General features: G+C 68.4%; 1 protein-coding gene across 1 annotated transcript; it reads right to left on the bottom strand.

The window, feature by feature from the left end:
• Positions 1-871: 871 nt before the first annotated feature.
• On the bottom strand, positions 872-17,486 carry KCNQ4 (potassium voltage-gated channel subfamily Q member 4). The gene is given in 15 exon segments (XM_066982629.1): positions 872-1,232; positions 1,315-1,425; positions 1,427-1,451; positions 1,595-1,726; positions 1,896-1,998; positions 2,094-2,302; positions 4,602-4,760; positions 6,131-6,219; positions 6,369-6,464; positions 6,580-6,690; positions 6,801-6,926; positions 7,003-7,178; positions 7,348-7,474; positions 8,122-8,212; positions 17,180-17,486. Coding segments are annotated over 15 exon segments (2,043 nt in total). The 5' UTR covers positions 17,449-17,486; the 3' UTR covers positions 872-1,013.
• Positions 17,487-18,050: the final 564 nt, after the last annotated feature.

Below are 18,050 nucleotides of genomic sequence, written 5' to 3'. Positions count from 1 at the left end.
GCAACCCCAGCGCCCCCCCTTGCTGGGAGCAGAAGCATTACGGGGGGGGGCTGGGGAGGGGGTGGAAATCCCACAGCCTGAAGCTGAGAGGTCCCACAAGCCCCCCCCCCCCAGAGCGCCGGGGGCACCAGCCCCGGCTCAGCGAATTTTGGCACTACCACGGTCGTTTCCAGCCGTGCGGGGCTGGGAACCGGCCCAAGCAGCGTGCAAGGGGGGGGGGGCACAGGGACACCTCCTCCAGCAGAGGTTTGCCACCCGGCCCTGAGTCCTCAGGACCCCCCGGGGGAGCAGGATCCAGCCCTGTGCGCTGTTGGGGGTGGGGGGGGGGGTTGCTTATTGCCTACGATGTCCCCCCGGGTTGGTCTCCCCGGGGGTGTTGCATATTCAGACATTATTGCATATATATAATATATATATATATATCTCCTATATATATATTGCCCTGGGAGCATGCACGGGCAGGCAGAAGGCGCTGCTGTGCTTCTGGAGGTCCGGGAGGGGAGCAGGGGAATGAACCCAGGCAGGGCAGGCTGGGGGGGTCAGACCCCTGCCCCCTGCACCGGGCAGGCCCCCGCCGCTGCCCCGACCTGCAGCCATAAAACCGCATCGGGTTGTGCCCCAGCACCCCTGCTCAGCACCGGCAGCGAGGGGCTGGAGCCTTGCATAGCTGGTGGTGGCGCTGGGGGGTGAGCGGGTGGCACCCGGGCAGGACCCTGCTGGGGAGATGGACACGTGCCCTGCTCTGGGGGCTTCCAGCCCAGAGCAACACCCCCCCCGTGGGGGGCTCCTCCGCCTCGCAGCGTGGTCGGATCCTGCTCGCACCCCATCCCGCTGCTGCCACCGTGCCCTGCGCACCGCCCGGGGGCTCACCGCAAGGTCCAAGTACCGCGGTGCTGGACGCGGCTCGGTGGGGCTGGGTGATGCCGTGGGGGCTCCCGCGCCCCCCGCACCCTGTCCTGCGCCCCCGCGGCAGGCTGTCCGGATCCGTCCCCGCCGCCCTGCCCCGCTGCCCCTCAGTCCATGTTGGCGCTGGCCGAGCGGGAGATGTTCAGCGTCTGGGCGGAGGCCGAGATGTCCTCGTGCTCCACGGGGCTGTGGTAGTCGGAGGTGATGTCGGGCTCGCCGGGGGGCACCCGCACGGCGCCCAGGCTGAAGGAGTTGGTGCAGCCCTTGCGCAGGCACTGCGAGTAGAGGCCGAGCAGCAGGTCCAGCTTGTGCTCGATGGACTGCACCTGCGGGCGGGCAGCGCTCAGCGGGCCCCCGGGGGACCCCAGGGGACGGGGACGCGCTTGCCGGTGGCCGTCCCCTCCTCACCTGCCTCTCCACCTTGGCCACGCGCCCCATCATGCTCAGCTCGTCCACCGGCTCCGGCTCCGGCGCCGCTTTCTCCCCCTTCTCCCGTGTCTTCTTGTCCGCAGCGGGGCCCCCCCCTGCCCACGATCTGGTCCACGCTGTCCCCAGGGGACACAGGAGACCGTGAGCGATGGGGCTTGTGGGACGAGTCCTGCACGTCACGATGGATGGGCACGGCTTGGGGGGGGGGACCTGTAGGAACCCAGAGCCCCCCCCCCAGCACCTGTGGGTCCCAGCTCACCGCGTCTGCAGGCTCTTGATCCTGCCCAGCATGTCCAGGTGCCCGGCCGAGTACTGCTCGATGACATCCTTGACATCGTAGGGCCGCAGGGTCTCCTTGAACTTCCTCTTGGCCACCAGGAACTTCAGGATCCTGCGGGGACAGCGGGGTGGCTGCGGGCACCGGGGTAGGGGGGGGCAGAGCCCCCAGCACCCATGGGACACCGCTCGCCGCCCCCCTCTCCGGAGACATCTGCTCGCCCCGAGCGCTGTTTTGGGGACGGGAGAGGCAATGCAGGGGAGGCGGGCTGGGATGGGCTCACCGGACAGCCCTGATCAGGCTCTTCACCGCCGGCATGATGTCCTCGAAGGTCAGGTCGCAGGGGGGGCTCTTCTCCTCGCCGCTGTCCTCCGGCGGGCAGTCGGCTGCGGGCACGAGAGCAGCGCGTGGCAGAGCCCGGGGACCCCCCCCCCCCCCCCCAGCGGGACCCCTCGCCCCCCAGCCCGCTCCCGGGGCTCACCCTCGGCCGGGGGCCGCGGCTTGAGCCTGAGGGAGGCGCGGAAGCGCGTGCGGTCGTTGAAGCTCCAGCTCTTGTGCACCTTGCTGGGGCTCGAGGCCTCGGGGACGTCCTCGGGGCTGGGGGAGCGCTGCAGGGGGGGGCCCAGGTGCTGCCGGCCCCGGCTGCCGGGGGGGCCCAGCCGGATGCGGTCCTTGATGCCCATCTTGGTGCTGCGGGGCAGAGGACGGCAGCGTCAAAGAGGGGCACGGGGGGGGAGGATGGGGCTGCAGAGCCCCCGGAACACGAACTGGGCACGAGATCGAGTGCAGGACAGGCCGGGAGCAGGCGTTACCGCATGCCCGTGCAGGAGGTGTTTAAACTCCTTTTTATTTCTGAGAGCAGAGAAAGGAGGAGACAGACAGACAGGGGACAGACGGGCACAGAGGGGGGACACGCAGCAGAGCAGCTGGCCCCGGCCCCACACGGAGCAGTCCCGCTCCTGCCCCAGCTCGGCTGGCACGGGGGGGGTTTGGGGAGCCCGGCCAGGCCCCCCCATCCTCCTCCTCCTCCTCTTCCTCCTCCTCCAGCGCCCAGCTCCTGCTCTGCTCCTGCGGGCTGAGCGCAGCCGCCCCTCTGCAGCCCCAGCGCAAGCTTTGCTGGCTTGGGGAGGGAACGACAGACATCATTTATGTAGGACCTACACAAAAACACCACCCGGTGCTGCCTCTGGTGTGACGCGGGACCACAAGCACGCTTTGGGACATGCGAGGAGGCCGAGCAGAAAGGGGCCCAGCTTCACCCCGCGATGCACAGCCCCGGTGCGGAGGAAGCCGAAGCTGCAGAGGGTCCTGAGCAAAGCACGGCGTGGGGAGACCCCCGCCCGCTGCACCGGGGGCTCCGTGAGACCTGGGCGCCTTCCTCGACTTCCCCAGCCAGGAGCTGGGGGCACCGGGCTCCTGCCTTTACCCGGGCAGGTTGCTGCAGCCGGCAGCTCTGCCGCAAGCACCCGCAGCTGGAGGAAGGGGAAGGGTCGCTCCCTGTGAGCTCCGGGCTGCAGGACAGGCTGCGACGGGGTTTATCCAAGTGCCCCACTTTGATGCCATCGGACACGGCAAGCCCAGCACGGCTCAGCCACACCGCGGAGGGGGAAACTGAGGCACGGCCACCATGGGTGTGGGAGCACCGTGTGAGCCAGCCCCCAGCCCAAGCCATGCAGCACCTCCCCGCGCAGCAGGACAACCCTGTTCTGCCCTCTCTGCCCCTCTGCCTCGCCCCCCGGCCAGCAGGCAGCCCCGCACGGAGCCCATGCACCCGGCGGCTCCTGGCCCCGGTACCTCCGTCTCCACGTGGCCCACGTCCGCGAGAGCCTCGGCTTACCACTAAACATCTGCCTGGGGTCGGGGCAGACACGGGAGAGAAACAGCGTTAGGGGGTGGCCGGCATGGGTTAGGGCCCCCCGACCCCGCAGCGTGCCCGACCCCGCAGCGTGGGCGCGCAGACCCTGCTCCCGCTGCGGGGGCAAGGAGCTGAGCGACGTTGTTTGTGTAGGTCCTGCATAAACACCAACATCTGCCTCGCGGAGGAAAGTCCTGCAGCTCCGTAAAAAAGCGCGGTGGGAGCCACGTGCGGGGCCGGGCGGCTGCACGGTGCCGGCCCTGTGCACCCCATGGGGGCCATGGGCCCGATCCTGCACCCCTTCTCTTGTGGGGTCCCTGTGCCCGCTCGCTGCAGGACGGGGCAGGCGGCTCGGGGGCGAACGTTACCTGAGGCTCAAGCACTTGTGGGGCTGTGCGTCCTCCTCCTTCCAGCTTCGGGGTGAGTGGGAGGCAGAGAAGGTTTGGGGGGGAGGTGGGGGGATGGAGAGCAGGGGGCGAGCAGGAGGGGGAGGAGAGAGACAAGATGAGATGTTATGAGAGGCGATGCTCGTGGAGATGGGGCCGACCGGCCGGCTCCTGCAGCCGGGTGGCTGATGCGGGGCCAGGAAACCTGGGGTGCAGATGCAGGTGCTGCCGCAGAAGGAGCCCCCCACCCCATACTCACCTCTGGGGGCCACCTGGGGGGAGCGGGTCCCCCTCAGCCCCTCAGGGGAAACCGAGGCACGGGGCCGTGGTGGAGCAGAGCCCCTTCTCCCCACCTAACCCTGCCGTTGGCCCAAGCGCCCAGCGCCGATGCCCGGGGCGGCAGGCTCGGTGGCACGCCGGGGTCCCCCGGGTGCTCTTCAGCCTTCGGAGCTCAGGACCACGCTCAGCACCCCCGTGCATCATCCCAGCACCACGGGCACGTGGCGGAGCTGGGGCTGAGCATTGCAAGGGGCTCCACGGCGTTGCGACAGCGTCCGTCCAAGGGGCCGGTCCCCCGGGGGGGCCACCAGCCGGGGCAAAAATCGGCACGGGGGGGGGGGGGTCCGGCATGGTGCTGCCGGGGCAGCGGGGCCGGGGGCTGCTCCGCCGCGGTGACGGTGGTGGCACCACGCAGGGACACAGAGGAGCGGGCAGAGACAGCACGGAGCCGCGGCGGGCTGCTCCCTACCTTTCCCCTGAACAAGCCGCGGGGACGGCGCTTTTCTGGGCAGAGGTGAAGGACTGATAAGGCGGCGGTGGGGCTCCGTCAGGCCATTTTTTCACCTCTGAATTCCTAAATCCTCCGTTGCGGGCTCGGTGCAAATGCTCAAACATTAGGACCAGCTCTCTGAGGTCGGGGTTAAATGAAAACATGGAGAAATTAAAACTCGGCAAAGCAAACAGGGGGAGCGAACCAAGGCTGGAGCAGGTCCTCTGTGCAAAACAAAGCAAAAAAAACCACAACTGAGCAAAACAAGAAGGAAAGGCAGGGCACGCGCTTGCTTTCACAAACCAGCTTCTTAACAGCTCCAGCCGACCTTAGGGCACGGGGAGAGCACGAAGCCCAACCCGCAGCCTCTGCCCCCGATGGGAACGGGGTCTGCAGCGGGGCTGAGCGGGCAGCTCGGTGTCACAGCTGGTGGGGGACGGCCACCCCGTCCCCACCTCCACCTGGGGGTCCTGCCTGGGTGGCAGCACTGGGGACGTGGGCATGGGAAGGGGAACGGGAAGGGAAAAGGGAAGGGGAAAGGGGAAGGGGAAGGGGATGGGGAAGGGGAGGGGGAAGGGGAAGGGGAAGGGGAGGGGGGGGAAGGGGAAGGGGAAGGGGAAGGGGAAGGGCTCCCACGCAGCCTGCACGGCTGAGAGGTGGTGGCAACGCCACTGGGATGGGACAGGCAGGGGACAGGCAGGACAAGCGTCCCTGCTGCAGGGACCTGCCTCCAAGTGACGTGGGGACTCGTGTGCTGCTGGAGCAGCTGGGGGAGGCTCAGACCCCGCAGGGATCGAGCCCGGCCCTGTCCTCACTCTGCTGCAGGAGAAGAGGCTCCCGGCACAGCAGGACCGCAGAGCCCACCGCCGCGCTCGGCAGCGATGCACCGGGGGCACCAGATCTCCTCGGGAACCAGAGGCACAGCTTCCCGGGCTGTTAAGAACCCTGCCTTTGGAAAAAAATAAAGAGCGAAACAGAATCACAAATTTGTCGTGGCAAAGAAACACGAGAAGTGAGCGGCAGCAGAACGCAAAACCGAAGATGGACGGGAGGGCAGGGCTGGGAGCACGCAGGGCACCCGGAGACGCTTCGGGGTCCTCGCTCACACGTGGCAGCAGCATTTGGGAGGCCTCGGGAGGTGAGAGCGCTGCAGGACGGGGCATGGGGCTCCCTGCTGTGCCCCGTGGGTCCCTCTGGCTCTCAGCCGGCTGCAGCTCCACCGCCTCGGCCGTGGGGTCCCCGCGACCGGCAGCACCGTCCCCTTTCCGCAGGAAGGCGATGGATGGGGTGAGAGGGGGCGGTGGGATGGGTGCTGAGGGCAGGGCAGGGGGAGGATGGAGCTGGGCGTTTGGCAGCCGCTGAGCTGCGGCTCTGGCGTCCTGGGGCTGAGCAAGAAGCTGCTCAGCCCCGCGGTCCACACCGAGCTCTTGGCGTCCCCATGTGTCCCCTCGTCCCTGCAGGGACCCTCTGCGAGCCCCCCCGCGGCCGCTCGCCTGCACCCTGCCTACCTGAAGGAGGGCAGGAGGCTGTCGTAGTAGCACCACGTGGCCGTCAGGTACGCTCGGCTGGCGTCCGTCGAGTACAGCCGCCACGCAGCCTGGGCACAAGAGAGTCCCCCAGGCATTGGGGTTGGCCTGAGCCCCCCCTGCTGTCCCTCCTGTCCCCCCCACGGGGATCCATGGAGGCAGAGACACCCCTCGGACACCCACGGGCAGGGTCAGGCAGACCGGGGTTGGATTGTGCTACCTGGATGAGATTTGCTGCAGGCGTCCGCCTCTTCTCAAAGTGCTTCTGCCGGTGCTGCTCCTGCACCTTGAGGGCAAAGCCAGAGCCCAGGATACCCTGGGGACAGGAGGGGATGGGGTCCGTGGGGGTGGATTTTGCCCCTTTCTCCCCAGTTTTTGCCACGTGGCGGGGTGGGGGAGCGCCCCCCCCTTCCTGTCCCAGCCCTACTCACGGCAGGCAGCGCGAAGAAGGAGATGCCGAGCAGGGCGAAGCCGGCCGCCAGCATCCGCCCCAGCCACGTCTGCGGCGTCTTGTCCCCGTAGCCGATGGTGGTGAGCGTGACCTGCGCGGGGACAGAGAACGGGGGGCCCTGCAGGGAGCTCCCCCCCCGCGGCCCCATCCCACCCTCCTGGTCCCCTCCCAGGGCTGGAGGGCCATGGGGGCTGAGCTTACCGTGCCCCACCAGAGGGAGTCGGCGTAGGTGGCGAACTGCGCGTTGGCATCCTTCTCGGCCAGGTAGACGAGGAAGGAGGCGAAGATGAGCACCAGGAAGCCGATGTACCAGGCGGTGATCAGCTCCTGCCGGGGCAGCGGGGTGAGCGGGGCCGGGGTGCGGGGTGGGGGGCACACCGGGACCCCCTCGCCTTGCCCTCACCTTGCTGTGGGCGTAGACGACGGAGCCCAGCAGCTTCCAGGTGCCGCCGCGGCGGTCCATGCGCACCATGCGCAGGATCTGCAGGAAGCGCATGCTGCGCAGCGCCGAGGTGGCGAAGATGTTGCCCTGGGTGCCGGCGGCGATGACGGCCACCGAGGCGATGAAGACGATGAAATCTATCGGGTAGTGAGGGCGAGGGCCGGGTGTGGGGGTTTTTATGGCCTGGGTGATGCTGAAAGCCCCCAAATCCCCGCACCCCGTACCTATCACGAGCGTGAGGGTCGGGTGTTGGGGTTTTTATGGCCTGGGTGACGCTGAAAGCCCCCAAACCCCCACACCCCGTACCTATCACGCAGAAGGGTTTCCGGGCAAAGCGGAGCCGTCCCCTCCAGCCCCGGTAGCGGCAGCAGCAGCCGGCCGCCCAGACGCGGACGATGTACTCCATGCCGAACACCACGATCATGACAAACTCCTGCGGGGGGAGAAGCAGGGTGAAACAAGGAGGGCTGGGGCGGCTGGACAGCGCAGGGAGGGTTTGGGGGTGCAAAAGGAAACGTTGGAGCGGGGGGACCCCAGGACACCCCTCAGGAGACCCCCAGTGACACGGCTCCGAGCTCCCGGTGCGGGGCAGGCACGGCAGACGCTGGGGCCGTGGCAGTCGAGGCTGTCTGAGCAGCCCAGCCCTCCTACCTGTGCCAAGCTCAAATTTAGCTGGGTCCTTTTCCTCCTCCGTCAGCATTGTCCTCCTACCTCCCGCACAAACAAGCCCCCGTTCTGCTTACTCGGGGGAAAGTCACAAGGACCTTCCCGATTTAGTCCCCACCGCTCGCACGAACTCCGGCGTCAGCCGTTTCTGACACTTTGGGGGAAAGTTGCCTTTTTTAGCCCCTCCTGCCCTGCCTTGCCCAGCGGCGTGAGCCTCCCCACCCCGCCGAGGGGCCGCCCCGAGCCGCCGGGACCCCGCAGCCGCGAGGCCACCCCGCAGCGTCCCCGACGTGCCGGGACGGGTGGCATCGCCACCGGCGTCGACCAGCGGTGGAACCCACGGGCTGAGGGCTGGGAAGGGGGTCTCCAGGCGGCTGCGGTGGTCTCAGCACGGGTGTCCCCCCCCCCCCTTACCAGGATGAAGAGGCACTCGTTGGCCAGCTTCTGGTGCTCCTGGATGGTGGAGAAGACGGAGAGCACCAGGCAGCTGAAGACGAGGAGGAAGCTGCAACGAGAGCGCACGGGGTGGGAAGGCGTCGGGGGGAGCCCGGACCTCCTCGGCGGCCGAGGCTGAGCCTCCGAGGCCGGGCTTTGCCCCTAGGGGGAGGCAGGGAGCGGCTCGGGAGCGCGCAGGGTGCGGGGCTGCGCCCGGAGCGCGCCCCGAGGAGCCCCCGGCAGCCGCTGCCCGCGGGTCCCGCACGGCGCCCGCTCGGGGGGGGGTGGGCTCGGGATGGGCAGGAGGAAGAAATTCGGCCCCCGAGGGCAGTGGGGCACGGAGCAGGCGGCCCCCAGGGGCTGGGGGTGCCCGGTCCTGGCAGTGCCCCCAGGGGCTGGATGGGGCTGGGGGCAGCCGGGGCTGGGGGCAGGGGTCGTGCCCATGGTGGGGGGCTGGAGCCGGAGGATCTCGAAGGTCCCTTCAACCCGAGCCGTTCTGTGGTTCTGGGGTATTTAATGCCCAGAAATACCCGGGGGAGCACGGCGAGGGTGTGCAAGGCCGAGACCTCCCCCCACGGCGTCCCCACCCTCTCGCCCAGGAGTGGGGGCTGCAGGGGTCACCTCGGACACTGCCCGGCCCCTGCACGCAGCCTCCCCGCTGCCACTGCCAGCACCGGGAGCAATGTCCCCAGGGGACAGGCAAGGGCTGGGGGGGGCTTTACACCTCGCTGCTGGGCAGGCGGAGGGGGCCAGGGGCCAGCTTGAAGCACCCTGGTGCTGGAGGACCCAGGTGCCTCCCCCCCAGGCAATCACAGCGACAAACCCTCTGGCAGCTGCACCAGAGGGTCTGGGCCCCACAGGACCCCCGTGATGGGGACATGTCCCCAGGCCACCCCACAGCACACGGGGGAGGAGGAGGAGGAAGGCCTGGCTCCAGCAGCCGTGGGGCTCAGTGCCAGGCTCTGCCGCAGCCCTGCAGCCTCTTCCCGGGCAAAACAACCGCTAATTAAAAGCAGGGCAGGAGCTGGAGGGCCCCCCCCAGGCAGAAGGGGGACCAGAGCCACTGTCCCCGCTGTCGCTGCCACCATGGGGACCTGCCACCGCAGCAGGGACGCGGAGCCACTTGGGAACGGCTGGGCCAGGCGAGACCCAAGGGCAGAGTCAGCAGGGAGCAGCTCTGAGGCTGCCTGTCCCGAGAGCTGGGGTAAGACGAAAGGGGCTTTGGCCCATTTAAAATAAAAAGGAGGGGAAAAGAAAAATAGACTCTGGAGCTGAAGCAAATGAAACTCTCCAAAAATACATTTTTTCCCCTGATCCAGCGATTCTAAAAATGGAAAGCGGAGGGTTGGTGCCACCGGCCCACGTGATGGCGCGCAGAGGGCGCCGCTGGAGCCGCCTTGCGTAACGGCACGGGGGCACCGGCACCGCGCCCCCCGGACCGGGCACCACTGGGGGCAGTGGGGACAGAGCTGGGAGTGGAGCCCCACCACGGGCAGCACCAGGGCAGCCAGGACAGGGGCTGGTGGTGCAAGCAGGGTGGCCCCAGCACCCCATCCAGCTCCTGCACCATCTCCCCAATGCAAGCAAAGCCCCCGGGATTCACCAGCGGTGCTGCAGAGAGTGCAGGGCTCAGCTCGGCCCCACTGCCGGCAGCACCGCGCTGCCCGAGGCCGGCTCAGAGCACTTTCTCGTCTCCTCTTGCTGCTGACATGGAGTTTTGGAGCCGAATTGGCTGCCCGGGGTGGCTGAGGGGCTGAAAAGAGACCCGCACGCCTGCAGGAAGGCACCACGGGGAGCGGTGTCTGCCGGGACGATGCTTGGTGCCCTGTGGATGCTCGGTATCCTCCTGGATGCTCGGTGCCCTCCTCGGGAGCACCCAGGCCAAGGGGAGGTGGCTCAGGCACCGAGCGCTGGGGAGAGGGAGCCAAGGGTCCCCAGGCTGAGCGTGGCCAGGTCCCCGGCAGCACCGCACGAAGCCGGGCTGGTGGGGATGGTGCAAAAGGAGCGAGAGCGAGACCTGGGTCAGAAAGCAGCCTGAAGGGGCCAGGCAGGTCCCTTCCCCAAAACTGCCACGAGGGGAAATTGGAGACGAGGCTGACGGCAGAAAAACGCAAGGAAACGGGAGAAGGGCTGGACGCAGGGCAAGGGGAAGGCAGAGCTGGAACAACACACACCCAAACGAAGGGGCTGGGGGCGTCACGGCCCCATGCGATGCTCTGAGGTGCTCCCCGTCTGTGGGGCCAGGGGCTGCAGCCAGCCCCTGCCCCCTGTACGAGGAGCAGAGCCCTTGCCCCATGCAGCAGCTCTGCCCTTAGCAGCTGGGGGCAGCAGCAGCTCGCCGGGCTCCCCGCCGCGACGCTCGTCCGGAGAAGCAAACCCAAGCCCTGGCTGAGCAGCCCAGGGCAGAGCCTTTGTGCACCATCAGCAGTAAAGATTATACAATTGGGATTTGGCAGGCAATTACATGGGCAGCGGAGCACAAAGCAGAAGAGAATGCAGAAATCTCCCAGCCTGCGAAGATTTGTGCCTCTCGCCCAAGCCGGGGCCAGAAGGGGGGGGGGTCTCTGATCCCTGGCACACGCTGGCCCCACTGGGCTCCCTCCTCCCTGAGCACCGCAATGGGCTGCACGGGCACCGAGCTGGTCGGGAACACCACTCTGCAGGAGTGGTGGATATCCACAGCGAGAGCCCCTGTCCCCAGTGCCACCCCCCGGGGGATGCTCCTGCCTGGCCCCCGGCCCCGCAGCGGGGTTTTGTGAAGGACAAGATCATGTGAGGCCCCCACGGCCCGGCAGGGAAAGCAACTTTGTGGGAACACATCACCTGCTAGGAATTAACTTGCAAAGCTGGGGCAAGCGCCCCGGCCTGGCTGCTGGCAGCGCCTAAGCGGCTTAGGGGAGGGTCAGGTGCTGGGAGGCAGCTGGGGGGGCAAGAAAGGGGCTCCCCGCAGCCCCCCCATGCCCCCATGCAGGAGGGGACACGGGGACAAGCGCTGCAGCCAGGCAGCATCGCAGGGGCTGCGGGAGCACCTCCTCTGCCTCCCCACACCCTGCAGGGAAGGAGCTTGTCCGCAGGAACACTCCTCCCGCCGTGCCCCAAAATATTAATTAAAACCCGGCGGGGGGGGGGGGGGGGGCGGGTCTGGTTGGAGAAAGTGAACCTCCTCGCATTAATCTTCATTAGCGCTGCCTCTGCCATATGCTCCCGGCCGGTCCGGCCACGCCAGCAGCAGGAGAGGAGAAGGAGCAGGGGAAGCTGCTGAGCTCAGGGAAATGGGATGGGGTCAGCTCCGGCCAGCCAGGGGCACCCCCAGCACCCCCAAACCTGAGCTAGCACGGGCCGAACACCCCCGGGCAGACAGGCTCCAGCCCCGGGTGCTGCACCCCGTGGGGTCTGGCGAGGCTAGGAAATGGGGGGTGAGGTTTGGGCACCCCCGTGCCCGGCCCCGCTGCTTCGCTCCCCTGCGGGCGGCGGCACGGCAGAGCCCGGTGGTAACGCGGCGGAAGGAAAACACCACGCGCCGCAGTGCAAACAGCTCGGCCTGGGGACGAGCCCGGCACGGCCCCGGCAGGGAGAGGAACCAGCGGCACCGCCGGCCCCGGCTCAGCCCAGCACCGTCGTGGCACTGCCGGGTCCCCGCGGTGCTGGGTGGCAGCGCTGGGCGCCCCCACCCCGAGCACCGAGTCTGCTCGTGGGACAAAACCACCCGAGCCTGGCTGGAATGGGGACGGGGACAGGGACGGGGACAGGGATGGTGCTTTGCTCTCCACATCCCCAGCCCGCCAGGCTCAGCACCCCGAGCACCGTCTGCAGCTGTATAAACAGCGTGTCTTATAAATCCCCTGTCCCTCGCGCAGCAGCCTTGCAGGAGAGGCGGCGCAGGAGGCCTGTCTGCCCCGGGGATATAAATATCGGCGGTGTAGCAGGCCTGTTTGTGCCTGTAACCATGGCAGGGGCGGCCGCCTCCTTGTCCCGCGCCGCAGAGAGCCGCAGCAGCGCGCTGGGCACTCGCCCATGGCCATGCAGGAGGTCGGTGGCTGCTCCTGCCCAGCCCGCGTGGATCCACCGACCCCAGTGCCCGCAGACCCCAATCCCTTGGGAAGGGGAAGGTGCTGCCCTAAGAGCCGCTGTGCCTCCAGCTTGGGCAGCCCGGGGGGTGCGTGGGGGCGAGGTGGGATGGGGGCTGCTGGCACGCAGGGTGCAAGCGGGGCCGAGACAAGGAGCCCGGCTGCGGGCTGCACGGCTCGTCCCATGGCCACGCAGGGACCCAGTGTCACCATCCAGCAGCGGCTCTGGATGATGTCCCACCCCGTGCTTCCCTGCTGGGCGCTCCGGTGAAGGCAGCCAGGCACGGACTTGCTGCACGAGTGACAAAACCCTGGCACCGCTGCCCTGCACGGCCAGGCAAGCATCTTCCTCCCCTGCCAAGCCCCACGTGGGGCCACGCCGCGCACCCCTGCGCCCTCGGGTGGGTGCCAAGGGCCCCGAGGCCTTCGTGCTCCAGCCAGAGCGAGCCCGAGCCTGCGAGCAGCATCGTGCATCACCTGCCTGGGGTCCGTGCCCCGCATCGCCCCCCGGCCCCCCGGCCCCGCGCCCTGGCGGGGGAACGGTCACAAGGTTCCTGCGGATGGTGCCAAGACGCTCACACGGAGCAGCTGAGATAGTTTCGCTCTTGAATCATCTGGCAAGCCACGGGCTGAGGGGAGGGGGAGGAAAGGGAGTGAGTTCCCAGACCCGTTCCCGAGGGGCCGCGCACCCCAGCACAGCAGGAAGGGGACAGGAGCAGCCCCGAGGAGGCGAAGCAGGATGAGACCCCCCGAGGGCATTGCACATGTGGGGGCAGAGGGGGGGAGGTCAGGGCACTCAGCCCCACTCCGTCCCCTCGCCCCAGGGCATCGCTGCAGGGGACAGACAACCCGAGCTTCTCCAAGAGCATCCCCTCTGTCCCCCATCCTTGCCCCTGGGGCCAGCCAGGCCCAGGCCCCAAACCCTGCACCTTGCGCTCGGGGTCCAGCAGGAGCAGCAAGAGGGGAAATGAAGAAGAAGAAAAAAAGGAAATCAATGTGCAGTTTCACGTTGCACCATAGTCACTTCATTTTATGCCCCAGCGACACTGCGACAGGTTCAGGAAACTGCTGCGTCGCCTTCTCCTTCCCCTGGCATTTCCCCCCCCCCCCCCCATCCGCAGCTCCCATTTCAAGCTTGGGCAAGGGGAAGGGGGGGTGGCCCTGAGGGTGTCCCCTGGGGCCCCAAGGGAAGAGCCCCAGCTCCAAGGGCACAGCTCCAGCAGCTGAGGGTCCTGGCCTCACCGTCCCATTTCATTTTGGCCACCTGCACGCAGCAGTCGGGCAGGAAGGGTTTTCCTCCTCCTCCTCCCCCCAAACAAGCCACCGTGCGGGATGCCAGCGGCTGGGGACGAGCCAGGTCCCTCCAGAGCAAGAGCGACAGCGAGTTAAAGCCCGGAGCTTAACACCAGAGGGTTTTACCGGGCAGGCGGAGGACAGCCAGCGCCGAGCAGGAGATGAAGCAATTTCCCCTGCAAACCCTCTGGGGCTCCAGCCCATTAAACGGCCCCAGGTGGGTTCGGCAGGGCCCTGCCATGCGCCGCCGAAGCATTAAGCAGTGATCGGGGCTGCTGCAGGCACTGAGCACGGCGGCAAAACCCCCAGCGTCGTGGGGAAGGTGATTTCCTGCTCACCGAGCAATGGAGGGAGGGAGGCGGTGAGGGTCCCCCGCAGAGCCCCGTACCCTGCAGTGGGGCGGCCAGCAGCCATCCCACCCCACTCCCCGCAGCCTCTCCCATCACAGGACAGGAGCAGAAAGCCCAGGAGCTGCCAGCAGCCTGCTCCCCAGCCAGCAGCCGGCTGGCACACCGAGGGACCCGCCAGTGCTGCCCCGTGCCCCCCGTGCCCCCCAGCACCAGCAGGGATGCCCACAGCCCCGCAGCCAAACCAGGGGCACCACGCGCCCCCTCCAGCTCTGCGCTGCCCTTTCCCTCCACGTCCCAGCCCCATCCTCAGCCCCAGGCACGGGGTGACACTTCCCCAGGAGGGGTAAATAGAGGCACACCAGCTTGGCACCGTCCCACCGGTGCTCCCAGAGCAGCCGGCACGGGGAGGCGCGCGCCTTGCCCTGCCCTGGGGGCTGCGCTTCGGGCAGGGGTTGTAGGATGCTACCGGTGCTGCTGGCTCGGTCTTCCCCAGTTCGCTCCAGGTCAGTGTTCTTTATTAAAGCGCTCCTCTAAGGGGTGGAAGCGTGCTGAGCTGAGCTCCTGGTGCCGCTCCGTGCTGCCAACATGAGCACCCAGAGCCCTGTCTCCACCAGGGCAGGGCGCCGCTCCCCCCGGGGCTTTGCTTTCCTCAGCGAGCTCCCCCCAACCACAGCGATGCACATGGAGGGAGGACATCGAAAAAGGAAGCTTTTATATGCCTCTGGCTCTAAAGCCTGTCGGTTAAGGCTCCAGTCACGCTCCCAGATTTTCTCTGTAAGCTCCGGGCTAGGAGCTCCCATTTAGAGCTGGTGCCAGCCGAGCCCAGGCTCGGTGTGGTCAGCACAGCCCCGCAGCAAGGGGACAGAGGGGATGGGGCCACCACCGCCCGCCTCGGCTCTATTTCTGCACCTGGGGCAGGACGAGGGGGCTGCAAAATGAGCCAGCAACAAACCCACCCCGCGAGGGGGGCCAGCATCGGCCCAGCCCCGAGCAGCCACTCGGGGACTATTTGGGATCAATTTGCCGGCAGAAGGAGACTGAACTTTTCCAATAAGCGGTATCAGCTCAGCCCTGCTACGTGCTCCCAGACGTTAAACTGCTCAGAGGAGGGAAGCACTCCGCTTCTCAGCGGGTATTTCCATTTTAGCCGTTTTCAGCCCTGTCTCGGAGCCAGGCTGCTGGGGGAGGCAGCGCGCAGGCGTGGATGGGTCCTGGGACCGGCGCTGCCCCGACCTTGGGCGACCTTGGGGCATCTCCCGTGCCTCAGTGTCCCCCGAACAAGCAGGGGTAACGCCGTCCTCCTCGTTCCCAAACCCACTCCTCTGGCGCTGAGGCACACAAATCACTCCTGCGAACGCCAGCACCCAGCGCTGCAACAGCTTCACAGCTCCCATCTGCCGTGGGAGAGAAAATTTGGAAGCCAGAAGTGAGCCAAACTCCCCGGGAAGTCTTACAGAGCTTGCAGCACCCTGCACGCCCACCACGGAGCCTTCCTGGGCTTTTGGGGCTCCCAGGCATCCCGGCAGGGACAGGGGCACAGGCACAGCCGCGCACCCCAGCCCCTGTGTGCAGGTGGAGCTGGGGAAGGGCGCGAGTCCCGTCCCCATCCCGGTGACTCCGGTGCTCTCAGCCCCGAGGGCAGGAGACGACCGCATATGTGGTGTGAGCAGTGCTTGCATCTCCTTTAACAAAACCCCGACCTGCAGTTCGGGGGAGGATGGAGCCATGGCGAGGACGGAGCCATGGCAATGGGAGCAACTCGGGACTGACTTTTGTGGCCCTGGCCAGGTCCAGCCCCAGCAGATGAGCCCCTGGGAGCTGCCCCGAGCCACAGCAGGGGCTCACAGACCGGGGACAAAACCATCTCCTGGCGGGACCCGCAGCTCCATGGCTCTGCAAGGGGACCCGCTCGGTCTGGTGCTGCTGTTTTGGGGGAAAAACACACGTTGGGAGAAGGCACTGCAGGAGGAGGAGGATGCCTGGGCCCACCTGGAGGATCCCAGTGCAGAAGCCCGGCAAGTACGCCAAAAAAAAGTCTGCCCCCCCCTCCCGTACCAGGAGGTTTTGGCTGCCATCCCTAATTCCCCGCAGGAAAAGCTTTCGAGGGCAGCATTTGCAACGTAGGTATTATTTCCACAGCACACTGCGGAGGTGTCGGCAGGCGTTACAAATGGGCCCCAGGCTCCTCTCTTGGCTCCCCAGGGAGCTCAGGTGCCCTGCGATCAAGTGACAAATTCCTCCTGCCATCGCAAAGTGCTAACTTACGCAAGACCCACTTTCCTGCCTCTTAACGAGCTGCAGCTCGCGCACCCCGCTAACGACCGGGCACCGCTGTGGAACGGAGCCAGGGAACCAAAATTTGGGGCTCTCGCTCTGTGGGGAGCCGTGCCCAGCAGGGTCGCAGGGTGCACACCGAGTACACGCAGCCAACACGAGATTTTGGGGGAAAAACATCACCTTCTGCACGGCTACGGCCGGGCAGGGAGCAGCAGCGTCCCAGCAGCATCCCAGCAGGGTCCCAGGTGGGGGCAGCCAGCGCAGCCCCTCCAGCAGCCCCGCGTGGAGCCCCCCGGTGCCTGGGCGCACCCCGCAGCCCGGTTCCAGCCCCCTGAGGACACCCCAAGGGGCAGAACTCACCCCTCAGCCACGAGCTGAGCCCGTGCGTCCGCTGATGGCGGGGCTGGGGAGCGGCGGCACTGCCCGGGAAGGGCCCAGCTCCTGGAGCATCCCCGGGACCAACAATGCTGGGGACCAGCACTGCTGGGGACCACGGAGGGCACAGCTCGAGGGGCACCGCCGCCAGCCTTTCACCGGGGACAAGAGCCCCCCTGCTCGCCTCCCCCATCCCACCCAGCCACAGCTCAGGGGGTGCCAGCTGGGGACTGGGGGTGCGCCTGCCCCACGGCTACCCCAGGGGACGGGTCCCCGGTGGCACCCAGAGGTGCCCCGCGCCCCCTCCGCGAGACCCCCGTCCCCGAGGGTCCCCACGGGCTCGCAGGGGACGGGGACAAACCGAGGGGGTGCCCCGGGGGTGCCCCCAGCACGGCGCAGAGCAAGCCCCGGGCACCAGCGCGGCACCGGGGGAGCCGTCGGGGGCTCAGCACCCGCTCAGCACCGGGGCTCGGCACTCCCCGGCTCGGCGCTCGCCCCCTGCCCGCCCGGTACCGGAGCTCCGCGGCTCGGCGCTCACCCGGAGAACCCCGGTGGGAGCGTGGGGAAGCTCCGCAGCCCGCACCCCGCGCCCCGCGGGTCTCCCGGTTCTCAGCGCCACCCCCCGGGGGGGTCGCGGCCCCCCGAACCCGGAGGGTCCCGTCCCGCGGCACTCACATGAAGGCGTGGTACACGAAGGCCCCCCCGCGGGGCCGCTCCAGCACGTTGTACAGGCAGTTCTGCAGCCGCCGCCGGCACCGGGGGGGCCCGGCGGGGCGGGGGGCGACGGCGGCGGCGGCGGCGGCAGCGGTAGCGGCGGCAGCCCCGGGGCTCGGAGCCGCCAGCAGCCCCCGGCGGCGGGGAGCGGGGGTCCCGCCGGGCCGCCCCCCGCCCTCGGTGCGCACCGCCCGCAGCCGCTCCCCGCCGCTCCCCGCCGCCCCGGCCATGGCGCCCGGCCCCGTTCACGCCGCCCGCTGCCGCCGCATGGCCCCGCCGAGCCCCCCCCCCCCCCCCCGGGCCGGCTCACGTCCGCGCCGCCCCCCCCCCGACCCGGTTCTCCCCCCCCCCTTACCCCGCCCCGGTCACCTGCCTTTAGCCCCCCCCCCCCCCCGGGACCTCCCCCCGGTACCGCCCCGCCCCGCAGCACCTGGCCCCCGCCCACCCCCACCCCCGGGGGGGGGGAGTTGGGGGGGTCGGGGGGCGCCCGCAGAGGCGGCAGCCCCCGGGGGGAAAGGCGAGGGGGAGCCGCTGGCTCTGAGCGCGGTGTCATCGTCCCCGTCCCCCCCCCCGATCCTGCTGGTGGACTCTGTCCCGGGGCGGGGGGGGGGGGTTCTCCTGCCGCCCCCTGAGCCCGGTGGGGAGCACCCGCTACGGGGGGGGGGGGGGCGGTGTGGAGCAGCTCGGAGAGAGCGTCCCGAACCGCCAGGGACGGAGCAGCCCCGGGGGGAGCATCCCAAATATCAGGGTACGGAGCATCCCGGGGGGACATCCCAAATCGCAGGGTACAGAGCATTCTGCGGGGAGCATCCCAAAGCAGTGGGTGCAGAGC

Source organism: Anser cygnoides, chromosome 24 (assembly GCF_040182565.1).
Source record: "Anser cygnoides isolate HZ-2024a breed goose chromosome 24, Taihu_goose_T2T_genome, whole genome shotgun sequence".
Classification (NCBI taxonomy): domain Eukaryota; kingdom Metazoa; phylum Chordata; class Aves; order Anseriformes; family Anatidae; genus Anser; species Anser cygnoides.
This window is presented reverse-complemented; position numbering and strand designations above follow the sequence as displayed.